The following is a 27,855-nucleotide window of genomic DNA, read 5'->3' on the forward strand; positions in this document are numbered from 1 at the left end:
AGGATTCCATTGTTTTTTGCATCCTTTTAGTATAATTATGTGGTACAAGCCTAGTGTTTGCAATACAGTGATAGCTTAACTAAAAAGTTTGCTGTCCTTGGCAGTAATTGTTTTTGCATTTTCACTTTTATGGCCCTGGAGGCCAAAATCTGTCTGTTGGCTTCTTCAGTTTTTTTCCTGAGAGTTGGACATCTTCTGTTATTTTGATGCAAATATGTCGTAGGTTTGAGAGACAGCTTCAGGGTGCACCATCCTGGCACACGCATCTATGTCCTGACCTGGTCTCTGTTTTGTATTCCCTTTAGCAATGATGCCCCAGATGATGCCAGTACGCAAAGGCTCCTGAACGCCCTGATGGGTAAACCTGGCTTTGGCACACCCTGCATGAAAGGCTACTCTGTTCCGTAAGTGCTGCATTCAACATATCAGCTACTATTTGCAAATGTTTTATTTTTTTATTTTTGGTGTGGTATTTTTTCAAATCAAAGGTGAATTTTAGGCCTGGATTGTAAATCCAAAGAAGGCAAAACAAAGCTACCAAATAGCGCGTATCACTCAGCACTAGGCTACATCTGACCACGTTATTTGGGGCCAAAATGACAGCTTCACTTGTTCATCCTACTCATGTACCTGTAGAGAGGAAGGTGATTTCCAAATGGTAGCTGTAAAAAGTAAAGTTGCTGGCTGGTTTGACACATGTTGTTGATGACAAATGTAAGGAGTTTTTGGTTCTTACCCTAGGTATTTGTTGGCATCTTTCACAGCTAGTCACTAGAAGCAAAATGGCTTCGTACATGTGTTCTTAAGAAAAAGGCCCGATAGTGTGTACACTATGAATGACAAAAGAGAAAAACTGATTGCATTCTGAGGTCTTTTCTTTGACATGTGCAGTCTAACAATTTTTGTGCCAACATAGACTGTATGGTCAGCTTCAGCTGTGCCCTGATTGCAAGGGGCCACTGTTGTGGAGCTGTTTTCAAGGTAAAGGACATAAATTGCCACCACTAACTGGCCTCAAAGATAAGCAGGGGTCTGTCTCAGTGAGATCAGGGCGGCTTAAAAGTCACCTTGGCAAAATTACCAGCTATAAAATATGGTGTGATGCAGAATACAGCTTTCAGGAAGAAATCTGCTTTCACAACAAAATCACAACTTATTTAACTGAACAAAAATCATTACCAAACTATGCCATTTTGTGTGGGATGATGGACGAAAGCCCTTTTGGACATCTCATGCCGATTGTGCACATTTGTAAGATCCACCATCTCAGCTACACATCTCCTGTCATTAAGGCGGCATCTTAAACTATTTTCATAATTAAAAAATATTTAAATTATAGACTGTAGCAATGAATCCCTCCCTAAGATGTTCTCGCTTCTCTCCAGCGCTGCACTGACCGGCTTTCAGAGCAGCCGGGAATTCCTTTTTCACGTAGCAACGTTGGGAAACAAACTTTATTTCCCATTGTTGCTAACGCCATTTTACTGAATACCCAACATTGGAACCAGCTATTCATGATACAAGTTTCTTGTGCAAGTTATATAAAAAATATAATATTATAGTTGGACAACAGTGGATCACAGGGATGTTTTTCACCGAGTCTTTTTAAGTGACATCAAATAGACAATGAAAATAAATCTTGAGTTGTGTGTGATGTCACGCAGAACCCCTGAACATCCCTGTTAATTACTATTAACAACCTTTAATTTAATGTTATGTACGGTCATCTCAAATCAAGCAATGGGGGAGCCATGCATAACATGGACTCTTCTTCCTGTTGTAAAAAAAAAAAGGGCCTCCTGCCACCTTACCCACCACCATGTTTGCCTTCCTCCCCCCTCCGCTCCTAGTTTGTGCTCTGCTTTTTCAGCACTGCCTGTAAAAACCCTGCCAGTGCATCCTGGAACTCCTTTATGCAGTAGCAACAGTGGGTGACATATTTTGTTAGCCACTGTTGCTACGTCATAGCAGTGAATTGCCGGATGTAGAATCTCGCATTCAGGCCAGTGGGGCTCGGTGAGAGCCAAGCATAACAGTATAATTCCTATTTGCAACAATGCGGATCCTAAATAAAGCGGTGGGAGTTTTGTTTGCCCTTGGTACACCACCATGGCTTTCTTGTCTTTCTAACCTTCTGTTTTTCTATTGATCAACACCACCTAAATAAATGGCTTAGTTTTACTCACCTTTGTTTGTCAGACTCAAATTACGATAATATATGTCATTGGTATAATGCTCATTCACATGTATATACATCTTTGAATATACAATGCTGCAGATTTAGGATTAATAAGCACTACTCCACTTTTACATCAATGTTTCTAATTTCTGCTGTACAAGTCTTCATTGCCTCATTTACATTACCTTCAAATCATGGTCTTTTGCCCATTATACTTCTACCGTCTGATTTATTAGTTTAGTTATACCTCAGTAATTTCTTTAAATGTTTCTGTGTGGTAGTTGAGTAATAAAGTAATAATTATGGGATACTGATTTAAACATTTTCTCTTGTCCTCTACAAACAAAAAATGTCTTGAGTGTCTGTCACCGTTTCCACAGTGCTCAGAAGCCTGTTTCTTGCAAAACCTAGCATGTGTCCATACAAATGGATTAGTGATGAGCTTAAAGGGGTGAACATAGGACACATTAGCTGAAATGGCAGTCGCAATACATTGACGTGATACCTTCCTTCTTATAGTGGCAATCCGTGTTCATCTGGTGAAGACGAGTGGACAGAAGCACCTATTCCGGATGACCTTCTGGACATCTTCCTGAATGGAAACTGGACCATGGAGAATCCTTCACCCTCCTGCGAGTGCAGCAACGAGAAGATCAAGAAGATGCTCCCAGTCTGCCCCGCGGGTGCAGGCGGGCTGCCACCTCCCCAGGTACAGAGGTTCTATGTCCAAATTTCAGATCTTTCGCCATATGCTTAACCTTTGGCTGCAACAGACATTTAGCAATGAGATGGTTTTATTGTGAGCTGTAGGTATTAAGATTTCTGTTAGTGAATTTTAATTAAAAGGATATAGTTTACATGATTGTGCTATTACACACCACAGGAACAAATTGCAGCAAAACGTTGCCTTTTAGGGGAAAATAATTTTAGCATGTCATTGATGATTCTCTGCATGCCAGCATCATTAAACACCACCGTACTATGATCTGACCCTTAAAATGTCTCTATTTCCCCCGTGATCCAATTGTTTTCATAAAAGGGCATTATTTTGGTAAAAGACCCAAACTATTCCATTTAGGATGGTTTACAGTGACATCACAATAGAAGTTCTCGAGGAAATCTTCATGTGCAGTTCTAGCACTTACTGAATTCTGCCTAGTGTGTCAAAACTACGGCACAGCTTTGCAGTATTTTATTGCTGCAGTGTGTGTCGCTAGTTCACAATGAAGCATTTAGACAGAAGCGGCTTACCCTGTATATCACTTTACAGTCTAGTATGTCTTGCATAGATAAGTAATGTTTTAGTTTCAGCCTATTACCTTTTGGACTAAGATGTCAATTCTAGGGTGTAGGCACTCTACTAAGAAAGAATCCACCAGGTATTTCTTTGAAGCTGACTTTACATTTTAGTCAGGTTACATGTATAGTACTGAAGGCAGCAAAGAGTGTATCTGTGTACATACACTTTCCATACTTGTTGTTCATGGCTCATATTATCACTGACACCATATTTCTTTTCTTAAAATGGCAACAGAGAAAGCAGCATACCTCAGACATCCTGCAGAACCTGACGGGGAGAAACATATCGGACTATCTTGTGAAGACCTATGCCCAGATCATCGGGAAGAGGTTTGTCAAGTGTTTCATTTGAGCTGAGGGTTGCAGGCAGTGCACCAGCACTCATTTATGGGAACTGGGATTATTTTAATTTGAGCTTAGGGTTTCAGGCAGTGCACCAGCACTCATTTATGGGGACTGGGATTATTTTAATTTGAGCTTAGGGTTGCAGGCAGTGCACCAGCACTCATTTATGGGGACTGGGATTATTTTAATTTGAGCTGAGGGTTGCAGGCAGTGCACCAGCACTCATTTATGGGGACTGGGATTACTTTAATTTGAGCTGAGGGTTGCAGGCAGTGCACCAGCACTCATTTATGGGGACTGGGATTATTTTAATTTGAGTTTAGGGTTGCAGGCAGTGCACCAGCACTCATTTATGGGGACTGGGATTATTTTAATTTGAGCTTAGGGTTGCAGGCAGTGCACCAGCACTCATTTATGGGGACTGGGATTACTTTAATTTGAGCTGAGGGTTGCAGGCAGTGCACCAGCACTCATTTATGGGGACTGGGATTATTTTAATTTGAGCTGAGGGTTGCAGGCAGTGCACCAGCACTCATTTATGGGGACTGGGATTATTTTAATTTGAGCTTAGGGTTGCAGGCAGTGCACCAGCACTCATTTATGGGGACTGGGATTACTTTTCGTCATAAAACTTTGGCCAAGAGCTATAGAGAGCAAGTCATCAAAGGGAGAAGAAAGGACAACAGGCAAACAATAACAAATGTAGACCCGTTGGAATGACAGGAGTGGTATTATTCGAAGTGTGGCAGCTGTATCACTTTGAAATGTATTGTACTTGATTTAAGATGTCTATGTCCTATTGCCTTCCAGGCATTTGTTGCAACATGATAATGTTGTTAAAAGTGAGATACAGAGACTAGAAGTGTCGGGTGATGGGTTAAAATGGCATGAGGTTGAATTAAGATTAGGAAACGTGATATCAGCAACCCTCGCATTTGGCAGTGCCAGTGAAGGGTTCTTCAGAGACAATTCTGGGCCCCTCCACCTGTTTTTGTTTTTAAACAAATTAAGCTCTGTGCTTGTCTAACACAGACTTTCAAAAGAAGTTGTAAGTTTAAATAGAGGCATCGGTGTTCCTGGTAAACAGTTTATGCGTCAAGAGGCCCCCCGATGGTAAACATTTCAGAGACATTATTCTTTGCAGAAGAAAAACATTTTTTCTGTGTTGCGATTAAGAGGGCCTATTAGGTAAAATCTAGTGCTTGGAAATCTTAGTTGGTGTTTCAGAAACACTGTTAACAGACCTATGAAGACATAGAAGTAGAATTGTTTGTAGAAGAGGGAACGTGGGTTCTAGTGCTGATGGAATTCATACACACAGTGGTGTAACAAAACTTGAGTGGGCCTCCCCGCAAGGTACATGCAGTTCAGAGCTCTCAGGCTAGTGACCTGTCTGTGCCGGAGGCAGCCCCTGGAGCTCGGGGGTCCCCTGCACTACGGGGGCTGCGGGGTCTTTTGTTACACTACTGCATACACATTTCCTAGTTGGTTTGGTCTATTCATCAAACGTCAGATCTCGGTTTAATGTGGAAGACCGCATCATATGATCCAAACCTTGATTCTTCATCAGCTGGTAGCCTAGCATAACCTACATGTGTGTATTGTGTGCGAAGTTGCCATATTAAACATGACATCTGCAAGATTAATCTTAAGGTTAAACGTTCATTATTTTGCTGTCCTCTCTTCTTTGCAGTTTGAAAAATAAGATCTGGGTGAATGAGTTTAGGTAAGTACTGGTATTTATTTGTGTTGTTACAATTTTGTCAATAGCATTTTATAGCAATAAATCACTGCAAAATGAAGCAGGGTACATTTTAGGAGAAAGGTAATGATATTTATTATTTTATGTAACATTACTCCTACGCTAGGGGTTTCAGTGCTCCATAAAGTTAACAAACCAAGAGGGAAAACTCTGCAATACGTAGAAAATTATTATTAGCGTCTTCGTGTTTGTACAAAATGGTGGTAGCGATGTGATGGTACAAGAGAGGGAATAAGTAAGAAAAGGTCTGCATGAGAGACCTACGGTGTCATAGGTCACAGGTTTGACGTGCTTATACCAGAGCTGGACTGGCCGTAGCAGGCATTGGGCATTTTCCCAAGAGGCAGGAAGAGTGGAGGTTGGTTTTGGAGCAGTGGGGGTCGGTTTTGTAGTGATGCTGCAATATCGGCCGATTTTGTTAAGCAGCAGTGCTTCACGCTTGCCCCCACTGCCCTGAGGGTGGGGTCCGGTCCGACAAAATTGCCAGGGCTGCTTTGGATTCCCAGTCCAGCCTTGGCTCATACACAGAGTGCCAGATATTACTGCTACTGAATGATTTCAGTTCAGTTCCTGGATGTTTGGAGAAAAAGGGCCCTGCTCTCACAAGGAAGATGTCTGCAGCATTTGACATATGTGAACCTTTCTCTTATACTTAGGTACGGTGGATTCTCCTTAGGTGCCAGCAGCACGCAGGCACTGCCTTCTGGTGATGGAGTCAATGAGTCTATTAACCGAATGAAAAAACTTTTCGAGCTTGCTCAGGTAACTCAGCTTTAGAAAGAATCGGAGATTTGCATCCTATATTCATCAGACCTTTTCACCATAATTAAAAAACACAAAATTAATTGTGCATGAAAAAGTTAAGTATCATGCACGTGTGCTCTTCAAAAAAATCTACAAAATATATTCTTGTAGGTCCTTTTCCTATAAAATGTTCCAGAAATTCTCTGCTGAAATGTATCTTCCTTTCACACGGTTGCCTACACTTGTTATACCTTTCTGAGCCATAGTGCTGGTTATGTTACAGAATATCCCAGCTTTTTTTCAATTGAATGTGTAGTAAAGTGGCAGCATGTCGAAGGCATGCAAGAAATTGAGCTGTGAGAAGATGCATGCCTTTCTGGGTGGACTACGTTGTATTTATACTAAGGCTGAGTATTCTGTTCACAGGGAGGAGCTGCAAATCGCTTTCTTGACAGCCTAGCATCCTTCATGAAATCCCTAGACACGAAAGACAATGTTAAGGTAAGTGGCACCCTTTCCGCATCTGACCACACAGTTCCCAGTCAATGCCTGGTTTCCAACTCCTTGAGGATTTGATATTGGCCCTTATAAAACACCATGAAGAAAAGATCAGATTTTATTCCTCTTCCATAAGTTTGCAATGTAAATACTGTTCGTTGTAATGTAATGTATGATAAAACAGGGGAGTAGGGGGCAGATAGATTCCTATTAAGAGGTTTCGGACCAGAAATCTTTCACTGAAAACATTGTAAGAAGCTCTGTGGATTTAGAATTAGTATTCATGGCCCGTACCTACTTTAATGTGCTTAAAGACAGGCTTGGGTACTATTTAATCTCACTGCCTAGAATTAAACATTTCTGCTTAGATTCTGCTATTTAGTGACCAACCAGCAGCAGGCTATAGATCCTGAACTAGTAGAGATAACATTTTGTTAAATTAAGCTCTGTATCACACAAGACTGGATGCAAAAGTGTCTCATTCTGTGGCGATATCAGTGAGCTTCCTTGCCTGTCAGTGCAGACTAGCCATTTCAGTGGATGATTTTTCAGAAATTTGCTGGTAGTAAAGTGACGCTGATTTGATTTATCTCATACAGGTGTGGTTCAATAACAAGGGCTGGCATGCTATTGGCTCATTCTTAAATGTGATAAACAACGCCATTTTGCGAGCCAATGTCCGCGAGGGAGAAGACCCCAGCACATACGGAATCACAGCCTTCAACCACCCTCTGAACCTCACCAAAGAGCAGCTCTCCCAAGTGGCACTGTACGTTTCAAATCAGAGGAAGAAAATAGTTCATACATCTTATAATATCCATGCATAGATAAACTTATAAAAAGGCATGTTTTAAAACAATTAAGCAGTGCCACAAATGTGCTTTGTTGTTAATTTCTTAAATAAATATTGTTTAATCATCTTTTTGTGCTGCAGAATATCCAGAAGGTGTAAATAAGGCGTAATGGGCCTACATAGGTGGTTGTGTGTTTTTAATAACACTTATTTCTGTTAAATGATACTTTGTTTAGTTTTTTTTAGTGTAGTTGTTTTTCCAGAGTAGAGTAGGGTAGCTCTTTTGCTGTATCTATAAGTATGATTTTTCATTTTACCCAGTCTGTGTTTGTATTTTTTCATAAAGTACAATTATTAACTTTTGTGTTGACACTTACACAATGGCATCCTCAGAGTGATGCCATATTTCACTGTTAGGGTACTCCTTCATCACGTCACATCACATTGGGATCTGCCCTTACTATGCACTGCTGTAAAACCATAGGATCACAAATAAAGAGACACTGGTTTAAAATAATGCCATTAAATTGTCCTCAAAAACATTATAGAAAATTTAAACTGTACAATTAAAATGCTTAGAACAATGTGTGAAGTCCTTAAAATGTTTACTGAGATTCACACAACTCTCTTATAACTATAACTATTGGGCCACCTATATTTTTTATCAAAATTAACATATACGCTATGGTTGACATAGCACTCTTGTCACCTCAAACGTGGATTCTTCGTTCCTTACCAGAATTCGTTTATTCTTTAAACTCTTTATCAATTTTAACACTAACAGTTAGAAAGCGGCCACCCACCTGGATCCAGAATTCTTGAATGTTTCCTAAAAGACATCAGTTGCCCTCTGCATTCTTCAACTAGTAGTGTTAGGCACCAAGCCTGCTTAGGACTGGCATTTAAGATAAAGGTCTCTTGAAAGGCAACAGCACATCATTGAATATGTATATCCTTAAGAGGTAGTTTGGGTCAGTATATTAGGTACTGCTCTCACCTTAAACAGAAAAGATGTCATAAATTCAAACATACTCATAGATTGCCCCCAAATTCAGTTGGTCAAGCAAATTTTCAAAAATAAATTTACATGCAAAGAATTTGAATGGAGATAATTTACTTATTTATTAGTTGTATTGAGTTGTTTAACTAGTGCAGTCTCGACCATCAACAAGAAACAAAATGCAAAGTATGAATAGGAGGCTGAAGAAAGCATCGTCAACAAAAGACACGTTTTGCATACATAACAATATATGTGAAGTCTGATTTAAACTGTTGCTTTTTTCTCTTCATGCTTCAGGATGACCACTTCCGTGGACGTGCTTGTGTCAATTTGTGTGATCTTTGCCATGTCCTGTGTCCCTGCCAGCTTTGTGGTCTTCTTGATCCAGGAGCGTGTCAACAAGGCGAAGCACATGCAGGTCATCAGTGGGGTGAAGCCTGTGATCTACTGGCTGTCCAACTTTGTGTGGGACATGGTAAGGGGTCGCAAGGTTGAGAAACATTTCAGTCAAACTGTTAAACTAGAGGCTAAATTAAACAGCTGGATTCATGAATAGGTTTCTAGGACACTTAATTGAGGTGGGATCTCAGTAGGATATGAATTGTAAAATAAAACATACCTTAAAGTTGTGTTTCTTCATTTCACCTTCTATGGATGCTGCAGAGGAAATGTTAACACATCTGTAGCTTCTGCTTTGCCCACAATCACACAACTCTCTGACTATGAACATTAGGCCTGACCTCTGCCATTCAAAGGTTCCTTATACAATCTAATGCATTTATTGAATCGGGCATTGTAGTGTTTTTCAGCATCAGACTGGTGGCAAAACCAGCTTGTAAGGTTTGTTGTTGTAAATTGGCGGATTGTTTCAGTTTTTAAGGAACCATTGATCAGTAATTACAATTTTTAGAACTATGTTTTAAAATTTTATATATTGGGGCACAGTATTTGGTTGTATGATAAATTAGTTGATGATACTGCATGATTGTCTGGCTGACTTGGAGATGAATGGGTAGGCATATAACTGTTTTAGACTATTCAAGTTTTTGCCATGGACCTACTCTTAGCAGCTAACACAGGAGAGGAAGTGAAAGTAGAAAATGTTTTGTGAGGAGATCATATATAGTAAATTTTGATTTATAGTTTTAAACATTTTATCGTTGCACCAAGACACTTTATCCTTGACTGCTTAATAATCATTTGCACATTTTTTTATTGTATTTTCTGTGTACAGCTTATGCACTTTACAAGTTGTTTTCTAAAAAATTTATGTATGCTTCTATCTTATTTCAATATGCTGTTTTAATAGTATGTGATTTTAATTGTCATGGATTGGTATGAAACTTTTATGGATATTTATTTCATCCAAATAAAGATTTTCTGACTTATCAAAGAGTTGTTTCTGCATTCTTATGACCTTTTTTTCTCATTTCAGTGCAACTACATAGTTCCTGCCACGTTGGTCATAATCATTTTCATCTGCTTCCAGCAAGATTCGTATGTGTCCTCATCTAATCTACCAGCTCTGGCTCTGCTTCTCCTGCTCTACGGGTAAGGCAAGGCATGTCAGTACAGCGTGGAGGTTGACTTTAAAGACTGAAATCCTACAGTTGAATGTTTTTAATACATTGCAACATCCTTTTGTCCTGCAGATGGTCTATAACGCCTCTCATGTACCCAGCATCCTTTGTGTTTAAGATCCCCAGCACAGCCTACGTGGTTCTGACGAGTGTTAATCTCTTCATTGGGATCAACGGCAGTGTGTCCACTTTCGTCCTTGAGCTCTTTACAAACAATGTAAGTGTGTAGGCTTGCATTACTTGTCATCACCAAACTAAAACAGCATATTGGCAAATTAGTTTCTTAGAGGAGTGCTAGTTTCATCTAGAGAGTTATAATTGAGGCCTGTGGTAGAGCAGTTATCTTTCTGAGCAAATCTGGCCTCAGTAAAGAAGCCTCTGAGTGCCTTCATGCCACATACTTTGATGATTTTTCTTTTTGTGCAATTGTTTCTTGCTTTTATGCTACTTAGGGATTGATTACGATGCCATAAGGAAGTTGTCCGGAGAGAATCGGTTTCGGATTAGTTTCCTAGTAAATCTTGTCCTCCTAGTCTGGACGACCGATTATGATGCTTCCCAGCATCGTTTGGTCGGACTGACATTGATTCTCCTGGGAGCCTGTGCTCTGACCGAGAACAAAGGCTCCCATTAGAAAAAGTGGTGGTTGGGGAAAACCTTGCACCCTGTGGCTTGCACTGCATGGTGCCTGCCACATTGTGCATAGTTGGGAAGAGGGGTCCTTTGGGCACCCCCACGGGCCAAATTCGGTCACCTCTGGGTGAAGGGGGGCCCTCAACAGGCCCCCAAAGACCAATTCTGAAATGCTTTTCGTCTCGGACAAACCGAGTCAGGAAGGTTATCCGAATCGGTCATTGTCATCGCTCGTCCGGAAACCCTGCTCATTAAGCTGAACGAAAGCCTCGGACCGAACCAACGCTTTCGGAACAGATTCGGACTGCTCATACAGTTTCGGGACATAATAATTGGTCGTTGGGAAAACTGTACAATTCGGTAGGAAACAAGGGTTTTGAATCGGATTAAGCAATACCGAGTCCCATCAGGAGCCCTTCCTAACGACATCGTAATCGGCCCCTAAGTTGTGAGACAGTGCTGGCTGGTCTTTGTCTTTGAATTCATGGGAAGTTTTTGTGCCTCTTTTAAAGGAGAATTTATAATTGTTTAAAAAAAATATACAGTAGGTAGGGAAGGACATATTTTTCGTTTTTGCTTGACAAAAATAAATTTTGTCACAGTGAACATGGGGTTGTCGTTTTTGAAATACCCAGGATTGTTACAGCACGTCTGTGAGGTATGGGTACACACCCAGTACAGAAAGGGTAAGAATCCAACAATGACAAAGATGACGTGCGGGTGGCTTGGAAATTCATTTAGAAACTATAATTCGGTGGCCTTAGGAAAGTCATTATGGGATGAATTGCGTACGTTGTGCTCCTGCAGACTGATTGCATCATGATTTGTGCTGGGGTTTGTCCCGGTGCATGTTGGTACCATAGTAGAGGCATTCGCAGTCTTCGTGCTGGTGCACCAAATATGACAACATTCCACATCATCCCCTATTCCTTCTTTAAATGCAGTGCTAAGGTTTGCCGCTTACAAACGGCTTCTGTGAAAATCTATTCTGACTACTTCTTTGATCAAGTTAGTGGACGCCTGCTGCACATCCCCTCGAAGGCTTGCAGAAATATATAGCGTGATGAGGAAATGGAGTTTAGGAAAATGGGCACTAACTTGAGGCATTTCTCCACTCTTGTTCACAGAAACTGAGCAATATTAATGAAATCCTGAAGTCGGTGCTCCTAATCTTCCCGCACTTCTGCCTTGGAAGGGGACTGATTGACATGGTGAAAAATCAAGCAATGGCAGATGCGTTGGAACGCTTCGGTGAGTGATGTCCCATGAACATGCCTGTGTAACACATAACACAGCACTTGTTATGTGGTGCACTTTTGCTATAGAATAGTGCCAGCTCCCAAGAGCTTCAAGTCTCAGCATTGACTCCTTTATAGGTGCATGGGAATGGAATCAGTCAGCGACACACAAGGCTTATTCGCCCCTGCTACAAACTATTACATCAAAACTTAAACTGTATATCCAGTACAGATATAAAAACGTAGCTTATTCTTAGATCTCCCAACATTATACCATCAGCAAACCAACCCACTGTCTACTCGCAAAGATAAAGATATGAGATACTTCATTCCATCCTCCTTCCAGTAATGTGTGAAAGACAGACCACTAGGTTTACTTGGGGTACGGGTTCTCTGTGGTGGATTTGCAGTAGGTGTGCCGGTTATAGGAATGAGCAGCATTTGTGCCTGATGGCAGGGTCAGAACCCAACGTAGATGAGTTCATTTGTCTGTCTCTTGGTTTCATTTTGCTGTTTCTTGATATCTGAGCAATGTACTCCTAGCTCAACAATGCTTTATGACTTTATAAGTGCATCACATTTGTTCCACGTCCCCAGCTGCTCAATAATTTCTTTGTAAGATGGTTGAATAAAAACCAAATAAAGGAAAATCTAAAAAAGGGATTGCTCTCTTACTGTTTTTCTTGTTATTTATTTTCCTCATCAAATACCTTGTTCTTTTAATAGGTGAAAACCGGTTTGTGTCCCCCATGTCCTGGGATCTGGTTGGAAGGAACCTTTTTGCGATGGCCGTGGAAGGGGTGGTTTTCTTCTGCATTACATTGCTGATCCAGTACAGATTCTTCATAAAACCGAGGTAAGCTTATGAATGGTCTTGGCAGAGTGCCTGATCTTTTGTTATTTCCATAAGTGGTTAGTTAACACCTTGGCTGCTAGAGGTTTTCCCCTCCTGTGCTGCATATGCATGATCCCCATTGTTCATGACGAGCTCAGCTTGTCATAAGCACACGACCAGTGTACTGCATGACGAGCTGAGCTCGTCATGAGCAGTGAAGGGGTTAACTCCTGGTGAGTTCTTCATTATACTTTGTCTGTCGATCGGTTATGAAGTATTTTGAAGTGTTGCTTTCTTTTGTCAGTCTTACCTAAAACTGGTTGATTGAATGTAGGGAATTCCTTTTAACTGGTTTCACCCAATATCACATTTTTTTTTTAAGTTTGAAAAGCTTTATTAACCTTTAATAAAATATAACATATCAGCAATATATTAACAAAGAAATACACATGCAAAAACTTAACAAAGTTCATAGCTGATATTGAAAGAAAAGAGTAAAAGCAATTTTTTGGGGGTTTTCAAACAATGGGAAAGGGGGAGGAAGAAAGGGAGGAAGAGGGGATGGGAAGAAAATATCAGTATTCTGAAAGAAGAGAAATAACGATAATAAGCTAAATAGAGAAAGGCATTCTGGGTTACATATCATAAATAAATAAGTATGAATTATTGGATGAATAAATACAAGGGATAGAAGAGCAATAAAATACAATAAACAGATAATATCATTCATGATGGTTTAAATTATTATCAGAAGTAGTGTGTGAGATATTTTGTAAAACAATACGGTCTAAGTAGGAGGTAAGAGGTAGCCAGAATAAATCTCTATTAGGAAGGGGTTTACATGAGGAGGCAAAAGCAACGTCAAGTCTATGGAAATGACAAAGGGTATTCCACCAATGTTGTCTGGAAAGTTTTGTGAGAGTCTTCCAGTTGGAAGAAATGTGTTGAAAAGCTAGAGCTAGCATAAGATTATAAAGACCATGACTGTGTGAGGGAAGATCTAAAGAGTCAGAAAGGCTACCAACAAAAAGAAGGGATATAGAATCAATCAATCAATCAATCATGACATTTGTATAGCGCGCTACTCACCCGGAAGAATCTCAAGGCGCTGGGGGAGAGGGGTGCGTTACTGCTTGAACAGCCAGGTCTTGAGTTGTTTCCTGAAGGAGAGATGGTCCTGGGTTAGTCGAAGGTGGATGGGGAGGGAGTCCCAAGTTTTGGCTGCCAGGTAGGAGAAGGATCTTCCTCCGGCGGTGGCTCTGTTCATGCGTGGTATGGCGGCGAGGGCGAGGCTGGTCGATCGTAGCTGGCGGGTGGGCGTGTAGAGGGTCAGGCGGTCGTTGAGGTACTTGGGGCCCAGGTCGTGGAGCGCCTTGTGTGCGTGGGTGAGGCGTTCTGGATGCGTTGGAGTCTTTTCTGAAGTTTGGCTGTGGTTCCGACGTAGAGGGTGTTCCCGTAGTCCAGTCGGCTGGTGACCAGTGCCTGGGTGGCGGTCTTCCTGGTCTCGGTGGAGATCCATCAGAAGATCTTACGGAGCATACGCATGCTGTTGAAGCATGATGAGGAGACAGCGTTGACTTGTCTGGTCATCGAGAGGGAGGAGTCCGGGATGAAGCCCAGGTTGCGTGCGTGGTCCGTTAGCTTGGGAGTGGTGCCCAGGGCAGGGGGCCACCAGGAGTCGTCCCTGGCGGAGGGCGATGATCCCAGGATGAGGACTTCCGTCTTGTCTGAGTTCAGTTTCAGGCAGCTGTTCTTCATCCACTCGGCTACGTCTTTCATCCCTTTGTGTAGGCTGGTTCTGGCGGTTGCGGGGTCGTTGGTGAGGGAGAGGATCAGCTGGGTGTCGTCGGCGTAGGAGATGATGTTGAGGTTTTGTTGGTGTGCGATAACTGCGAGGGGGCTCATGTAGAGGTTGAAGAGGGTTGGGCTGAGAGAAGATCCTTGTGGAAAGCCGCAAATGACTTCGGTGGCCTCGGATCTGAACGGGGGGAGGCGGACTCTCTGGGTTCTTCCCGCGAGGAACGAGATGATCCACTCCAGTGCCTTCTCTTGGATTCCGATGTTGTTGAGGCGCTGTACTAGGGTGCGGTGGCAGACAGTGTTGAACGCTGCAGAGAGGTCCAGGAGGATGAGGGCTGCTGTTTCCCCGTTGTCGAGCAGGGATCTGAAGTCATCGGTGGTTGCGATCAGGGCGGTCTTGGTGCTGTGGTTGGCTTGAAAACCGGACTGCGAGTAGTCGAGGGATCCATTCGTCTCGAGGAAGGCGGCGAGCTGTCTGTTTACGGTCTTCTTGATGACTTTGGCAGGAAAAGGAAGTTCTTGAGGTCGGTGGGGTCCGCTGTAGGTTTTTTCAGGAGGGCGCTGAGCTCGCCGTGCTTCCAGCTCTCCGGGAAGGTGGTGGTGTGGAAGGATGTGTTGATGATGTCCCGTAGTTGGGGTGCGATGATGGCGTCGGCCTTTTTGAAGATGTGGTGGGGGCAGGGGTCGGTTCGTGATCCGGAGTGGATGGTGTTCATCGTGCGGGTGGTGTCTTCGGTGCTGACCGGGGTCCAGTTGCAGAGGGTGGTGGTGGGGGGCGTTGGTACGGTGGTTGGGTGCGTGGTTGGTGCAACGAAGCCGTTGTGTATGTCGGCGATCTTGCGATGGAAGAACGAGGCGAGGGAGTCGCAGAGGTCTTGCGAGGGGGTGATGTTGTTGTTTCCAGCGCTGGGGTTGGAGAGCTCTTTGACGATGCTGATGCTGGGCGTTGTCCAGTCGTTCTTTGAATGCCGTCTTCTTGGTGGTGCGGATCAGCTGGTGGTGTTTGCGGGTGGCATGTTTGAGGGCGGTCATGTTGTCTGGGGTCTGGTCGTGGCGCCAGGCTTTCTCGAGGGTGCAGCAGTTCTTCTTGGAGTCCTTGAGTTTGTCGGTGAACCAGGGGGCTTTCTTGCTGCCGGGCCTGCTGGGAGGGTTCTTTAGTGGTGCGAGGTCGTCGGCGCAGGCGGTCAGCCACTGTGTGGGGTTGCTGGTTGCTTCGTTGGGGTCCGTAGTGCTGGCGGGAGGGTTCTGGCGGAGGAAGGTGCTGAGCTGCTTGGCAGTGATCTTGCTCTAGTTCCGGCGAGGAATCTGTTGTGGGTGGTGGTGGGTCATGTTTTTCCTGAAGCTGAAGTGGATCCAGCTGTGGTCAGTCCAGTGTAGTCCGGTGGAGTGGCTGAAGGAGATGTGCTTGCTGGAGGAGAAGACGGGGTCAAGCGTGTGGCCGGCGTAGTGGGTGGGGGTGTTCACCAGTTGCTTGAGTCCGAGGTTGGAGAGGTTGTCCAGAAGGGTGGTGGTGTTGCTGTCCTTGTTGTTCTCCAGGTGGAAGTTGAGGTCCCCTAGGAGGATGTAGTCAGTGGAGGTGAGGGCGTGCGGGCTGATGAAGTCGGCGATAGCTTCGCTGAATTGTGAGCGGGGGTCTGTAGATGAGGGTTCCTCTGAGGGTCGTCTTGGGGTCGGTGAGTATCTGGAAGTGGAGGTGTTCGGCAGCGGTGAAGATGTCATTGGAGTTGGTTGAGATGCAGATTGTGTTCTTGTGTACGATGGTGATGCCTCCTTCAGTCTGCTTGACGCGGTCCCTCTGGGTGATCTTGTATCCGTCCGGGATGGCTATGGCAATGTCGGGTGCTGAGGAGGCGTTCATCCAGGTTTCTGTGAGGAAGGCGACGTCTGGAGATGTAGTGTCGAGCAGGTTCCAGAGTTCCACGGCGTGTCTGTGGATGGAGCGTGTGTTGAGCAGGATGTACTTGAGGTGGTTGCTGCTGGTGCTCGGCTTGGCGGGTGCGATGCAGGTCCGGAGGCAGGTGAATTTGCAGGCTTGGCAGGTGAAGGGTCTGTGGGTGCTTTTCGGGGTGGCTCGGTAACAGGCGGGGGTTCGGCCGGCGTTGAGTGCGTTGAGGGTGGCGGCGTTGTAGGTCCGACGTGAGGTCTGGCGTTGCCGGGAGCCAGGGGGTGTGGCGCTGGGCGCCGTCCAGGCGCAGACGGGCTTGCCTTTGGCGTGCCTTCGGCGCACCCGCTGCGCGCGTACGCCGTGCGGCCTCCATATGAGGGGCTGAGGGAGGGAGGAGCAGCTGGGAGGCGGGAGCGGGGTGGCGAATGGGAGCGTCGGGGGGGCAGGGCCGCAGGGAGCAGCGGCGGGAAAACGAGGTCGAGGCGGGGGGGCACAGAAGGCAAGGGGGAGCGAGGGGAAGGACCAATAGACAACAAAATAAAATATAAGAGACCAAAACAAAATGGGAACAGAAGGCAAGAGGGGAACGAGGGGATACTAAAGAAACAAAACAGGGGCAAAAGCGGCGAGCTTACAGCGGGGAAAAAAACGGTGAAATCACAGGCACAAAAATGCAGGAGGAAACCAGCGGGCAGAGCGCAGCACACGGCTCGAGGAGGACCGCGCAGTGGCTAGGGGGGCGACCTACCTGGTGACAGGGTCAACGGTCGGAATAAGGAATCGAAATGGAAAACAGACGAGAAATGTATGACCAAACTCTTTCCCAAAAGTCGGAGACAGTAGGACAGAGAAAGAGAAGATGAATGAGATCAGCATTAGAAGAGCCACATGTCCAACAAGAAGAGTCAGTAGTAGAGGAAGAAAATTTTGACAAAGAGAGAGGGGAAAGATAAAGCCTATGATAAAGGAAGAACATAGATTGGTTAAGAGAGGCAGAGCGAGAAATTTTATAAGGATCTGTACCAGATTTTATCCCAAAAGGTGATAGACCATTCGCATCCCAGATCCAATTCCCAAGGAAGTTCTATTTTGGATTTAGTACGATCTGGATTGGGAGATAAAAAGAATTTGTATATAAGAGAAGCCTTGGGAAGAGTAAGAAGTAATTTGAGAAGAGGATTATGGGCAACGGATGTAAGCAAAGGAGGGAGGGAGAAGTATACATCAAGAATATTCGCCATAAGAGAAGTACATTTCTGTAAGGAGCGAGGGCAATGGAATACGGATTGAAAGTAGGGAAAGGTACACGGAGAAGTCCTGTTGAAAAGCTGTTTAACCGATATATCTGAAAGAAACACGTTAGTGTTAGATTCCTTACCTTAGAATATCCCCAGGCGTCAGTCTGGATCCGGAAACTTTTGCGTAGCAGTACCCCTGCGCGTCGGTAGGCGTCGTCTGCAGGCGTCCCCTGCGGCTCCGCGTCCGTCGTCGGCGTCGTGCGCCGTGATGACGTCGCTGGAGTACATAGACGCCGCCTCCGCGCGCTGACGTCAGTTCTTCTTTTTTCCGCGCCAGTGGACGCAGATCTGGAAGAGCAGTACTCCGGTCTTTGACCAAGTTTTTCGACTTTTTTCTCTATTGTGCCTGATAGGATGCCTGGATTTAAGAATTGCGATGACTGTGAGCGCACGATGTCGGTCACAGACCATCACCGCCTCTGCCTCCGGTGTCTGGGCCCCGACCACGACGTGGAATCGTGCCTCGACTGCCGGGCCCTTACCAACAAGGCTAGGCGGGAGCGGTCCCGCAAGCTGCTGGAGCTCCGGGTGTCGGCCCCACGTCGGGACCGGGAGCGGTCCCGGTCCGGCCGGAGGTCGGGGGAGCGTTCGAGGGAGCGGTCGCGGAGCCGCGCTGGGCGCTCCGGAAGTCGACACCACTCGTCAGGCTCGTCAGGTAGGAAGCACAAGAAGTCGGGGCGTCGTCATCGTACCCCCGACTCCCCCCGACGCTCGCGCGATGCGGCCGGGGGCTCGGGTGACCCCAACCCCGCGGCTCCGCGAGAGTCGCCGGCGCGGCCTGCCTCATACCCTCCGGTCCCTGGGCATGGCGCGACGCCTGAGGAGATCGAGGCGTTCCTCATGGCCATGAGGGCGCTCGCTTCTCCGACGGGGCCTACGGCGCCTTCGGGCCCAGTGCTACCGTCTGGGGGCCCTGGCGGTTCGGGTGTCCCTGCCTCGGCGCCGTCGGGTGCTCCGGGCCCGGCGTCGCCGACGGCTCCGACCCCGGCGCCGCAGGGGCCTTCGGGATCGGCGCCGGCTGGTCTTCCGGCCTCCCCGGCGCCGTTGCCATCGGGGTTACCCCCGGCGCCGCCCCCGCGCGGCGCCGGTTCTCCACTGCCGGTTCCGGCCGGCGGTGGGGTTCCGGCGCCGGCTCCGGGCGGCGCCGTCCCCTTACCTTCTCCGACGCCGGACGCGGCGCCGGATGGGCGTCGCACGACGCCGGTCCCGGCGCCGATGGGGCCCATGAACCCCGAGGAGCCGGTCTTCATCATTGACTCCGAATACGGAGAGGATGAGGAGTACGGTGAAGGTTGGGAGGGGTCCGAGGACCCTCTGGCTCGCGAGTGCCAGTATGACCCGGACTGGACGGGTGACTTGGGGGATGCCAGTGGTTTGGACGACTCCCCTAACCCTGGTTTGATCTCTCCTCCAACCGTGGCATCGGTGGAGGGAGCTGCCTATTCTGTGGTGCTGATGAGGGCTGCCAAGGCCTTAAACCTTGAGCTCCCCGTCGCGGCCGTGAGGCCTAACATCCTCACCGAGGTCTTCAAGCCGCAGTCATGCCCTTTGGAGCCTCTGCTGCCGTTTAATGAAGCCTTGTCTGACGTTCTGTTGGGCACGTGGTCCAGGCCCGCTTCAGGTGCGCCTGTTGATCGGAACGTGGCCAGGCGCCACCGTCCTTGTCCGGACGACCCCAAGTACCTGTCTACCCACCCCACTCCTGAGAGTCTGGTGATCCAGGCCTCGACCTCCCAGTCCGCATTCCCGTCGGCCCCGCCCGACCGGGAATCCAAGAGGTATGACCAGTTTGGAAAAAAGGTCTTCTCGTCCATTAGTTTGGGCCTGCGGTCTTGCAACACCGCCTGCCTCTTGGGCCGCTACACCCACTCTGTGTGGGATACGGTCGCGGAGCTGCTGCCAGAATGCCCCATGGAGGTGCGGGCAAAGCTCGGTCAAGCTGTAGCTGAGGGCCGGGATGCAGCGAAATATTCCATTCGGTGTGGTCTTGATACGACCGACTCGCTGGGCAGGGCTATGTCTACGACGGTGGCGATTCGCCGTCACGCCTGGCTGAGATCCGCCAATTTTTCGGCTGATGTCCAAAATACCCTGATGGACATGCCGTTTGATGGCTGTCACCTGTTCGGTGACAAAGCGGACCACGCGCTGGAACGCTTCAAGGACTCCAGGGTCACGGCCAAGTCCTTGGGTCTCTCGACCCAGCGTCAGCAACCGGGTTCGTTTCGCCCCTTTCGTGGCCAAGGAAGGGGCGCCCCCACACGTGCTGCCAGCCACGCGCCGCAACAATCCTTCCAACGCGGTGGCGGCCGTGGAAACCGCCGTGGTGGCGGTCGGGGACAACGGCGGGGTCAGACCACACCTTCCCCCGCAGCATCTACCCCAAAATCCTCCTAGTCCGTGCTTTCGGCCCCATGTGACGCCAGTGGGTGGCAGGGTTCGCCATCACCACGCTCACTGGCGCACGATCACTTCGGACAGGTGGGTGCTGCAAATTGTCCGAAGGGGCTACTCCCTCCCCTTCGAGACCTCTCCTCCAGCCATGCCACCGCAGAACCACCGTGTGTCGGGGGACCACTTGACACTTCTGCAGGAGGAAGTTACGGCCCTCTTGGCCAAGGGGGCCATCGAGCGCGTTCCTGGGCCAGAAGTAGGGCGTGGTTGTTATTCCCACTACTTTCTGGTGCCCAAGAAGGACAAGGGGGGCCTACGTCCTATCTTGGATCTAGGGAACGTCAACGGCTTCCTCCGGAAGGAGAAGTTCAAGATGTTGACGTTAGCTCAGGTCTTGGCTGCTCTAGACCCGCAAGACTGGATGGTAGCGTTGGACTTGCAGGACGCCTATTTTCACATCCCCGTCCTGCCGGCCCACCGGCGTTACCTGCGGTTCACGGTAGGCCAGGAGCACTTTCAGTTTGTCGTGCTCCCCTTCGGCCTTACCAGCGCCCCACGGGTGTTCACAAAGGTGATGGCGGTGGTCGCAGCCCATCTGCGCAGGTTAGGGGTTTCAGTCTTCCCCTACCTAGACGACTGGTTGTTGAAGGCGGGCTCGCCCCAGACAGTCGTCCACCACCTTCAGATGACGGCAGACCTCTTGCACGACCTGGGGTTCTCCATCAACGTGCCGAAATCACACCTGTGTCCCTCTCAAAAGCTCCTTTTCATCGGAGCGGTTCTGGACTCGGCGCAGTTTCGGGTTTATCCTCCGGAACGGCGGGTTCGGGATATTCAGGCTTTGATTCCCATCTTTCAGCCGCTATCCCGAGTCTCGGTCAGGTTGACGCTGCGGCTGCTGGGACTGATGGCTTCCTGCATCCTTCTGGTGCATCACGCCAGGTGGCGGATGCGGGCTCTGCAGTGGGACCTGAAGTTTCAGTGGGCCCAGCATCAGGGCAACTTGTCCGACCACGTCTTGATCTCGGAGGGCACTGCGAGACAACTGCAGTGGTGGCTTACGGACCGCGATTGGGTCAGGGGCAAGTCCCTCTCCCTTCCCCAACCGGAGCACGTTGTCGTGACGGACGCGTCCCTCCAGGGCTGGGGTGGCCACTTGGGAGAGGCAGAGATCAGAGGCATCTGGTCTCCGGCGGAGTCCCGGCTCCATATCAATCTGTTGGAGCTGCGGGCGATTCGTCTGGCACTGAAGGCATTCCTCCCCTTTGTCAACGGGAGTGTAGTGCAGGTGTTCACCGACAACACCACCGCCATGTGGTACTGCAACAAACAGGGCGGAGTGGGGTCGTGGACCCTTTGCCAGGAGGCTCTGCGCCTCTGGCAATGGCTGGAACGTCAGGGCGTGACTCTGACGGTTCAACACCTGGCAGGTTCTCTGAACGCCAGGGCGGACGAACTCAGCCGTCGGTGCTCGATGGATCACGAATGGCGTCTGAACTCGGACGTGGCGCAAGGCATCTTTCTGCAATGGGGAGAGCCTTGGTTAGATCTATTCGCCACAGAAGAGAACGCGCAATGTCATCAGTTCTGCGCGTTGGAGTTTCCAAGACGGCACTCGCACGGCGACGCCTTTCGGCGCGAGTGGAGTTGCGGTCTGTTATACGCCTTTCCGCCTATACCACTTCTGCCCAGAGTGCTGAAGAAGATCAGGCGCGACCGGGCCCAAGTTATCCTTGTGGCTCCGGACTGGGCTCGAAGGTACTGGTATCCCGAGCTACTCAGCATGTCGGTCGGTCCCCCGATCCGCCTGCCCCTTCAGGAGGACCTTCTGTCGCAGCAGCAGGGAACGGTCCTCCACCCGAACCTGTCCAGTCTCCACCTCCATGCTTGGAGATTGAGCGGCGGCAGTTGAGGCCATTTGACTTGCCTCCTGAAGTCTGTGATGTTATTCTGGCAGCCAGGCGTCCCTCCACTAAGTCGGTATACGCCTGTCGGTGGAACAGATTTGTGGCATGGTGCACAGCAAAGGCTGTGGATCCTCTTTCTGCCCCTCTTTCGGAGGTTCTTCTGTTTCTTCTTTCTCTTGCCCAGCAGGGCTCTGCTCTGGGCACTATCAAGGGCTACCTTTCTGCCCTTTCAGCCTTCTTGAGGCTTCCTGATCAGCCTTCTTTGTTCAAATCCCCGATTGTAACTCGATTCTTGAAAGGCATCACTCACATGTTTCCACCTGTTCCGTTTGTGATGCCTCAGTGGGATTTGAACCTGGTTCTAACTTTCCTGATGTGTGCTCCCTTTGAGCCCCTTCACTCTTGCCCTCTCCGTCTCCTGACTTTAAAGACGGCTTTCCTGGTTGCCATCACCTCTGCCAGGAGGGTGAGTGAGCTCCAGGCTCTTTCTGTCCAACCTCCTTTCCTGTCCATTCATCCTGACAAGGTGGTTCTGAGGACTAGACCTTCTTTCCTGCCCAAGGTTGTTTCGGCCTTTCACATCGGGCAGTCCATCACCCTCCCTTCCTTCTTCCCGCCTCCGCATCCTTCAAAGGATGAAGAGCGGCTCCATCGTCTGGACCCAAAACGTGCGCTTTCATTTTACATGGATCGCACACGCCAGTTCCGGGTGGATGACCAACTGTTTGTTGGCTACGTGGGTGCGAAGAAGGGACGGGCGGTTTGTAAACGAACCATCTCTCGATGGGTCGTCCTCTGCATCAAAGCGTGCTACTCTTTGGCTCGGAAGGAGCCTCCTGTTGGGCTGAGGGCCCATTCCACTCGGGCCACGGCGGCTACTACTGCCCTGGGCCGGGGAGTCCCCTTGCAGGACATTTGCCAGGCGGCTACGTGGGCCTCGCTGCACACCTTTGCGAGGCATTACTGCCTGGACAGTCAAGTCCGGAGGGATGGCTTCTTTGGCCGTTCTGTCCTCCAGGACTTTCTGGTGTAGTTTTGTATTGGTTCGCAGACCCACCACCGGGGTTGGTATTGCTGGGGTATGTATTCTAAGGTAAGGAATCTAACACTAACGTGTTTCTTTCAGATGAACAAGTTACTTACCTTCGGTAACGATATATCTGTAAGAAACATTAGTTAGTGTTAGATTCCTTACCGAACCCACCCATCCTCCCCGTTCTGCGAACTGATACCTAGGGTTAAGGTCATCCCTTTCAGGGCCCTAGTTTGTACATGGCACCAGTGTTGGTTCTCTCATGGCTCTGCGTCTCCTGGCGCGGAAATGCTGTGTGCAAAGAACTGACGTCAGCGCGCGGAGGCGGCGTCTATGTACTCCAGCGACGTCATCACGGCGCACGACGCCGACGACGGACGCGGAGCCGCAGGGGACGCCTGCAGACGACGCCTACCGACGCGCAGGGGTACTGCTACGCAAAAGTTTCCGGATCCAGACTGACGCCTGGGGATATTCTAAGGTAAGGAATCTAACACTAACTAATGTTTCTTACAGATATATCGTTACCGAAGGTAAGTAACTTGTTCAATACCCTTCAATCTCCATTCCCTCCAAAAAATGGGCCCATTATTAAGAAGAATAAGCGAGTTATGCCAAATGGGGGAGTCTAAAAAAGATTAATGGGAAATAGGATTAGAATAAATTAAAGACCTGAGGAGAGAGCATGTGTGTTTAAATAAGGGAAAAACAGTGTGGGAAGTTTTGGCAGAAAAACCAATAACTTCTTTAAGAGAAAAAGGAAGTAATAAAGTTTGTTCTATGGAAAGCCAAAGGGGAGTAAAGGGGAAGGGATCAGACGAGAGCCATTTTGAAGCTTGGCAGAGAGAGAAGGACTTGTGGTATAGACGGAAGTCCGGGAAGTTCACTCCCCCCATTAGATTTTGGTTTTCGAAGAGAAGCTAAAGCAACCATATAATCTAAAAGATTCCAAGGGAGCACCGTGAAATGCTTCATAGACGAAGCACAGCCTGCCAGGCAACGCAATAAACGTAGGCGAACCAAAATGGCGAATAACCTGTGACAGTCTGTGGAAATCGAGTTTGCGCACTTATATTTGGCTATGAATGACTTCCCAGTGCAGATTATTTAAAACCGTATCCTGGTGCCGTAGGTATGTGCTCTGGTGCCTTTACATAACATGCAGTACCCAAAACTCCCTATGGAAAAAGCCAGTCACCAGCTTGTACACATTATTCTATAAAATGAATTACTAGCCTCTAGGATGCTGCAGGACCTGGAAACTACCTTATGTCAGCATTGAACTGCTATATAATCTTTATTTCATAGTGTATTTAAATGTGCCATGTACAGTTTGCTCTATACTGCAGTCCAACAACGTATGAGGAAGAGAGGCACATGAGAGATATTATACATTATAAGATAGTACTGCCAACGATGTTTCCTTGCTTACAATAGACCTGCCAGGAATTTAAACTCTTTTATAAACAATGCCAGACAAATGAGGAGTCAGCAGAATTTGGAGCCATTAGCAGAAATCACAGGGATCCGCAGTCCAGAGCACGAAGGTTCTGTGTGTCTCACAAAATGGTGGGTCCTCTGTGGAGAACGCGTTTGCGCTCGTAATGAAGAAAGCGCAACGCGTTGACTCAGGAAAAGCGGTCCATCCTGCTCCTGCGACGTCCCGACTGCCGGGAAAGCAGTCTCTGTGATTCCAGCGGTGCGGGGAACGCACGAGAACAAAAGTGCACACCCGGCGTTGCGGAGCTCCCAGGTCAGGCGGCCATCTCGGTCGACGTCGAGACCACGCAACGACCCAATATCACATTCTGATTGTTACTATTCACGAAAATCCTAGGGACATTCTTTTGACCGGTTTCCTCTTCTGATTTGCCATTATGGCTGTACTATACTCCTGCAGTACTGGTGTAGGGAGTCAAGGGGGGTGGGGGGGACAGTCCTGTGGCTTTTTTTCAATCTCCCCATTTTCCTACCAAAGGCTCTTCGTCGATACCTGTACTTGCTCTTCGTCACCACCTGTCATGGTTCTCTGTCTAACCAGAGCCTGTTTGCGCGGTAATTGCCCCTTCTCATCTCTCCTCAAGCTCGATGTCTCAGTTGTCTGTCCCTCTCCCACTCTGACAACAGTATCAGATGGTTCCAACCATCTAATCAAGTTCCCCAGCTGAGTGTTGCAGCTGCTCTTCACTATCTGTGATTCGTCTCTCTGTACCCAATTCCTTTTCCTCCCTCTAATCTGCTGCCCGACTTATCGTCTTAGTGCTCTTTCACGACACCCATATCCTGGCCTGGACTATAACCATTCACTGGACCAGTACTCCTTTACCTGCCTCTGTTGGCTGCAGTTCTTTTCAATTTGATGGGGATGCAAAGTTCACCCATCAATCCAAATAGCTACAGTAAGATTACTTTTGACCCAGTTTCTTTCAAGTATCAGTGGTTTTTATCCGTCCAGGCACCTGTCAGCATTTGAGCCAATGCAATGGCTGAAATGAGTGTTCAGTCTTGAAATAAGTAGATGGTATAGCAGTTCTGACTGCAGACGATAAATGTGTTACTTGAGCCCTTCCATGCCTGTTCTTGAGGGTCAGGCGAAACACAGGGAAAACGTCCTGGCTGCAGTGCAAGGCGATTTGACCAGCTGGATTTCCTGGCTGATAAAATTATGTTCATTGTTCCCTCACCATGTAAATCAGCAACTATGAGGCACTCTTTTGAATGAGCAGCGCGAAATTTCAAAAGGAAATCTGCTTCACTCACCTCATAATGAGGCCTGCAATTGCATTGTGGGATTCCATGTTGTATGAGGATCTTGTTATTAGCCAAGATTGTATATACACCATCTGGAGCTATCCTAACATTGTTATAAATTTCTCCACTTGTGTTGGCATTTCAATGAAAAAAAATGTCGTGGAGCTTATAGAAACTGTACATCACTATAAATAAAGTACATGTGTTAGAAAAATAAATCATATTCCTTGCATTATTCACATGGCTTCCTCCACCTCTCTACTTTAATTTAAAGACCTGTCACGCCTAAGCCTCCACCTTTGAGAGATGAGGATGAAGATGTGGCCAGAGAGCGACAGCGGATCATCAGTGATGGCGGCCGTGGGGATGTGCTGGTGATCAAAGAGTTAACAAAGGTGAGCTGAGAGCTTCTGCTGAATGGGTGGCTGTCCTTAAGGGAGAAGTGCACCAGTTTGTTTTTGTCAAGACGATATATGTGGCAGCACTTTGCCACCCAGTACGAGTTAATGCTAGCGTCGTACGGTGCCTAACATAACCTGCACAAAACAGAACAAAGTGTTTTCCTTTGTATACCATCTGTCCTCATAGTGCATAGGAGTAACATAGGATAACAAGAACATGTTTCCAAACTGTTACCTTATAAGTAGGCTTGTTCAGCGTCAAACTACATTCCTGGGCCTCGTGTGTTATTCTTCAATCAAGGTCTGGCCAGTATCAAAATATTGTAATAGGTTCCCCATGCCTGTCCTGTGTAGCAGTCATTCTGTTGATGAACAGAGGATTTCAGTTCACAATCTCACTAAAATAGCATCTCAAAAATAACCATTATTTTCACTTACATCAAGAAGCTGCAGGATAAGGATTTGGTAACCTGAAATTTTGCAAATTTTCTAGAATGACGCACAGCATGTTAGTTGCATCCTTGTGGTGTGATGGTGTGATCATCTTTTTGTGTGCCTATGCTGATGATCTTCTGAAGCTGTCATGTGCTGATGAACTGCTCTTGGTTCCAGGTTTACGGGGTGAAACGGAAGCCAGCGGTGGACTGTCTCTGTGTTGGGATCCCCAAAGGAGAGGTAAATCTGATGTAAAATAGCCAGGGCAAATGCTGATTAGAAGCATGCAGTTTTAGCTGGAAAGTTGGGCAGCAAGAGTGATTCGTCGTTTGGTAAAATCACAATAAGACAGATAACCAATTCTGTATCAGCTAATCCGATCTGCTGTCATCTTTCAGGTACAAACAAATGCTAGTAATTTTCGTGTGTAGTCAAAAATTGGTCTTCACTGTTTGATATGCAAGCAGCCCTGGGCATCTATCCTTGTCATTTTATTAATTTGTACTTTTCTTAACTGCAAAGTGGGCCCAATGAGTTATCAAAGTGCTTTTCTGAAGTCAATAAGCCATTCAAGTTAAAGAGCATAGAAAAAAAGTTGTATACACATACTTCCTCATATTTACATAGCATAAGTGGGGATGTATCTTGATGTAAGATAGAAGATTAATCTACATAGGATTAAATCTGTCCTAACGTGGAACCCAAATGAGCCAATGAACTCTATTATTACAAAAAGAGTGATGTCTCTTGAACAAGTGATTCAGGCCTTTTTTTATGGCAACATCACAGAATACAATGATGTACGGAGTGTTGAAACTTTTCAAACACTCCCTCTCCCAGTCACAGATCTGGGTTTATTCCATTATTATTGTGCTCGCCACTTCAACCCAGTTTGGACCCAGCAATATGCAAATCAGTCTTGACCCTGTCCCTCATGGGAACAGCCCAGACCGCTCTGCCAATCCAGGTACTCCATCGACTCGAAGCAAGCCTCCTAGGACCGTTCTTAGGGTATCAACCCTCATCAGCCAGGCGAGCTTGAATT

The 27,855-nt window shown here is 47.3% G+C and overlaps 1 protein-coding gene across 1 annotated transcript in view; it reads left to right on the plus strand.

Annotated features, from left to right (window-relative positions):
- The window catches only part of ABCA1 (ATP binding cassette subfamily A member 1), a 184,463-nt gene that overhangs the window by 133,327 nt on the left and 23,281 nt on the right, over positions 1–27,855 (plus strand). Inside the window, exons 30-43 of the mRNA XM_086962091.1 lie at positions 306–404; positions 2,699–2,888; positions 3,714–3,808; positions 5,517–5,549; positions 6,242–6,347; positions 6,756–6,830; positions 7,427–7,596; positions 8,918–9,095; positions 10,056–10,171; positions 10,273–10,417; positions 11,961–12,084; positions 12,798–12,927; positions 26,249–26,369; positions 26,988–27,050. Of these exons, the coding sequence (XP_086818217.1) occupies positions 306–404; positions 2,699–2,888; positions 3,714–3,808; positions 5,517–5,549; positions 6,242–6,347; positions 6,756–6,830; positions 7,427–7,596; positions 8,918–9,095; positions 10,056–10,171; positions 10,273–10,417; positions 11,961–12,084; positions 12,798–12,927; positions 26,249–26,369; positions 26,988–27,050 (1,645 nt within the window). The remainder of the gene's footprint in view (positions 1–305; positions 405–2,698; positions 2,889–3,713; positions 3,809–5,516; positions 5,550–6,241; positions 6,348–6,755; positions 6,831–7,426; positions 7,597–8,917; positions 9,096–10,055; positions 10,172–10,272; positions 10,418–11,960; positions 12,085–12,797; positions 12,928–26,248; positions 26,370–26,987; positions 27,051–27,855) is intronic.

Source organism: Lissotriton vulgaris, chromosome 3_1 (assembly GCF_964263255.1).
Source record: "Lissotriton vulgaris chromosome 3_1, aLisVul1.2, whole genome shotgun sequence".
Lineage (NCBI taxonomy): Eukaryota > Metazoa > Chordata > Amphibia > Caudata > Salamandridae > Lissotriton > Lissotriton vulgaris.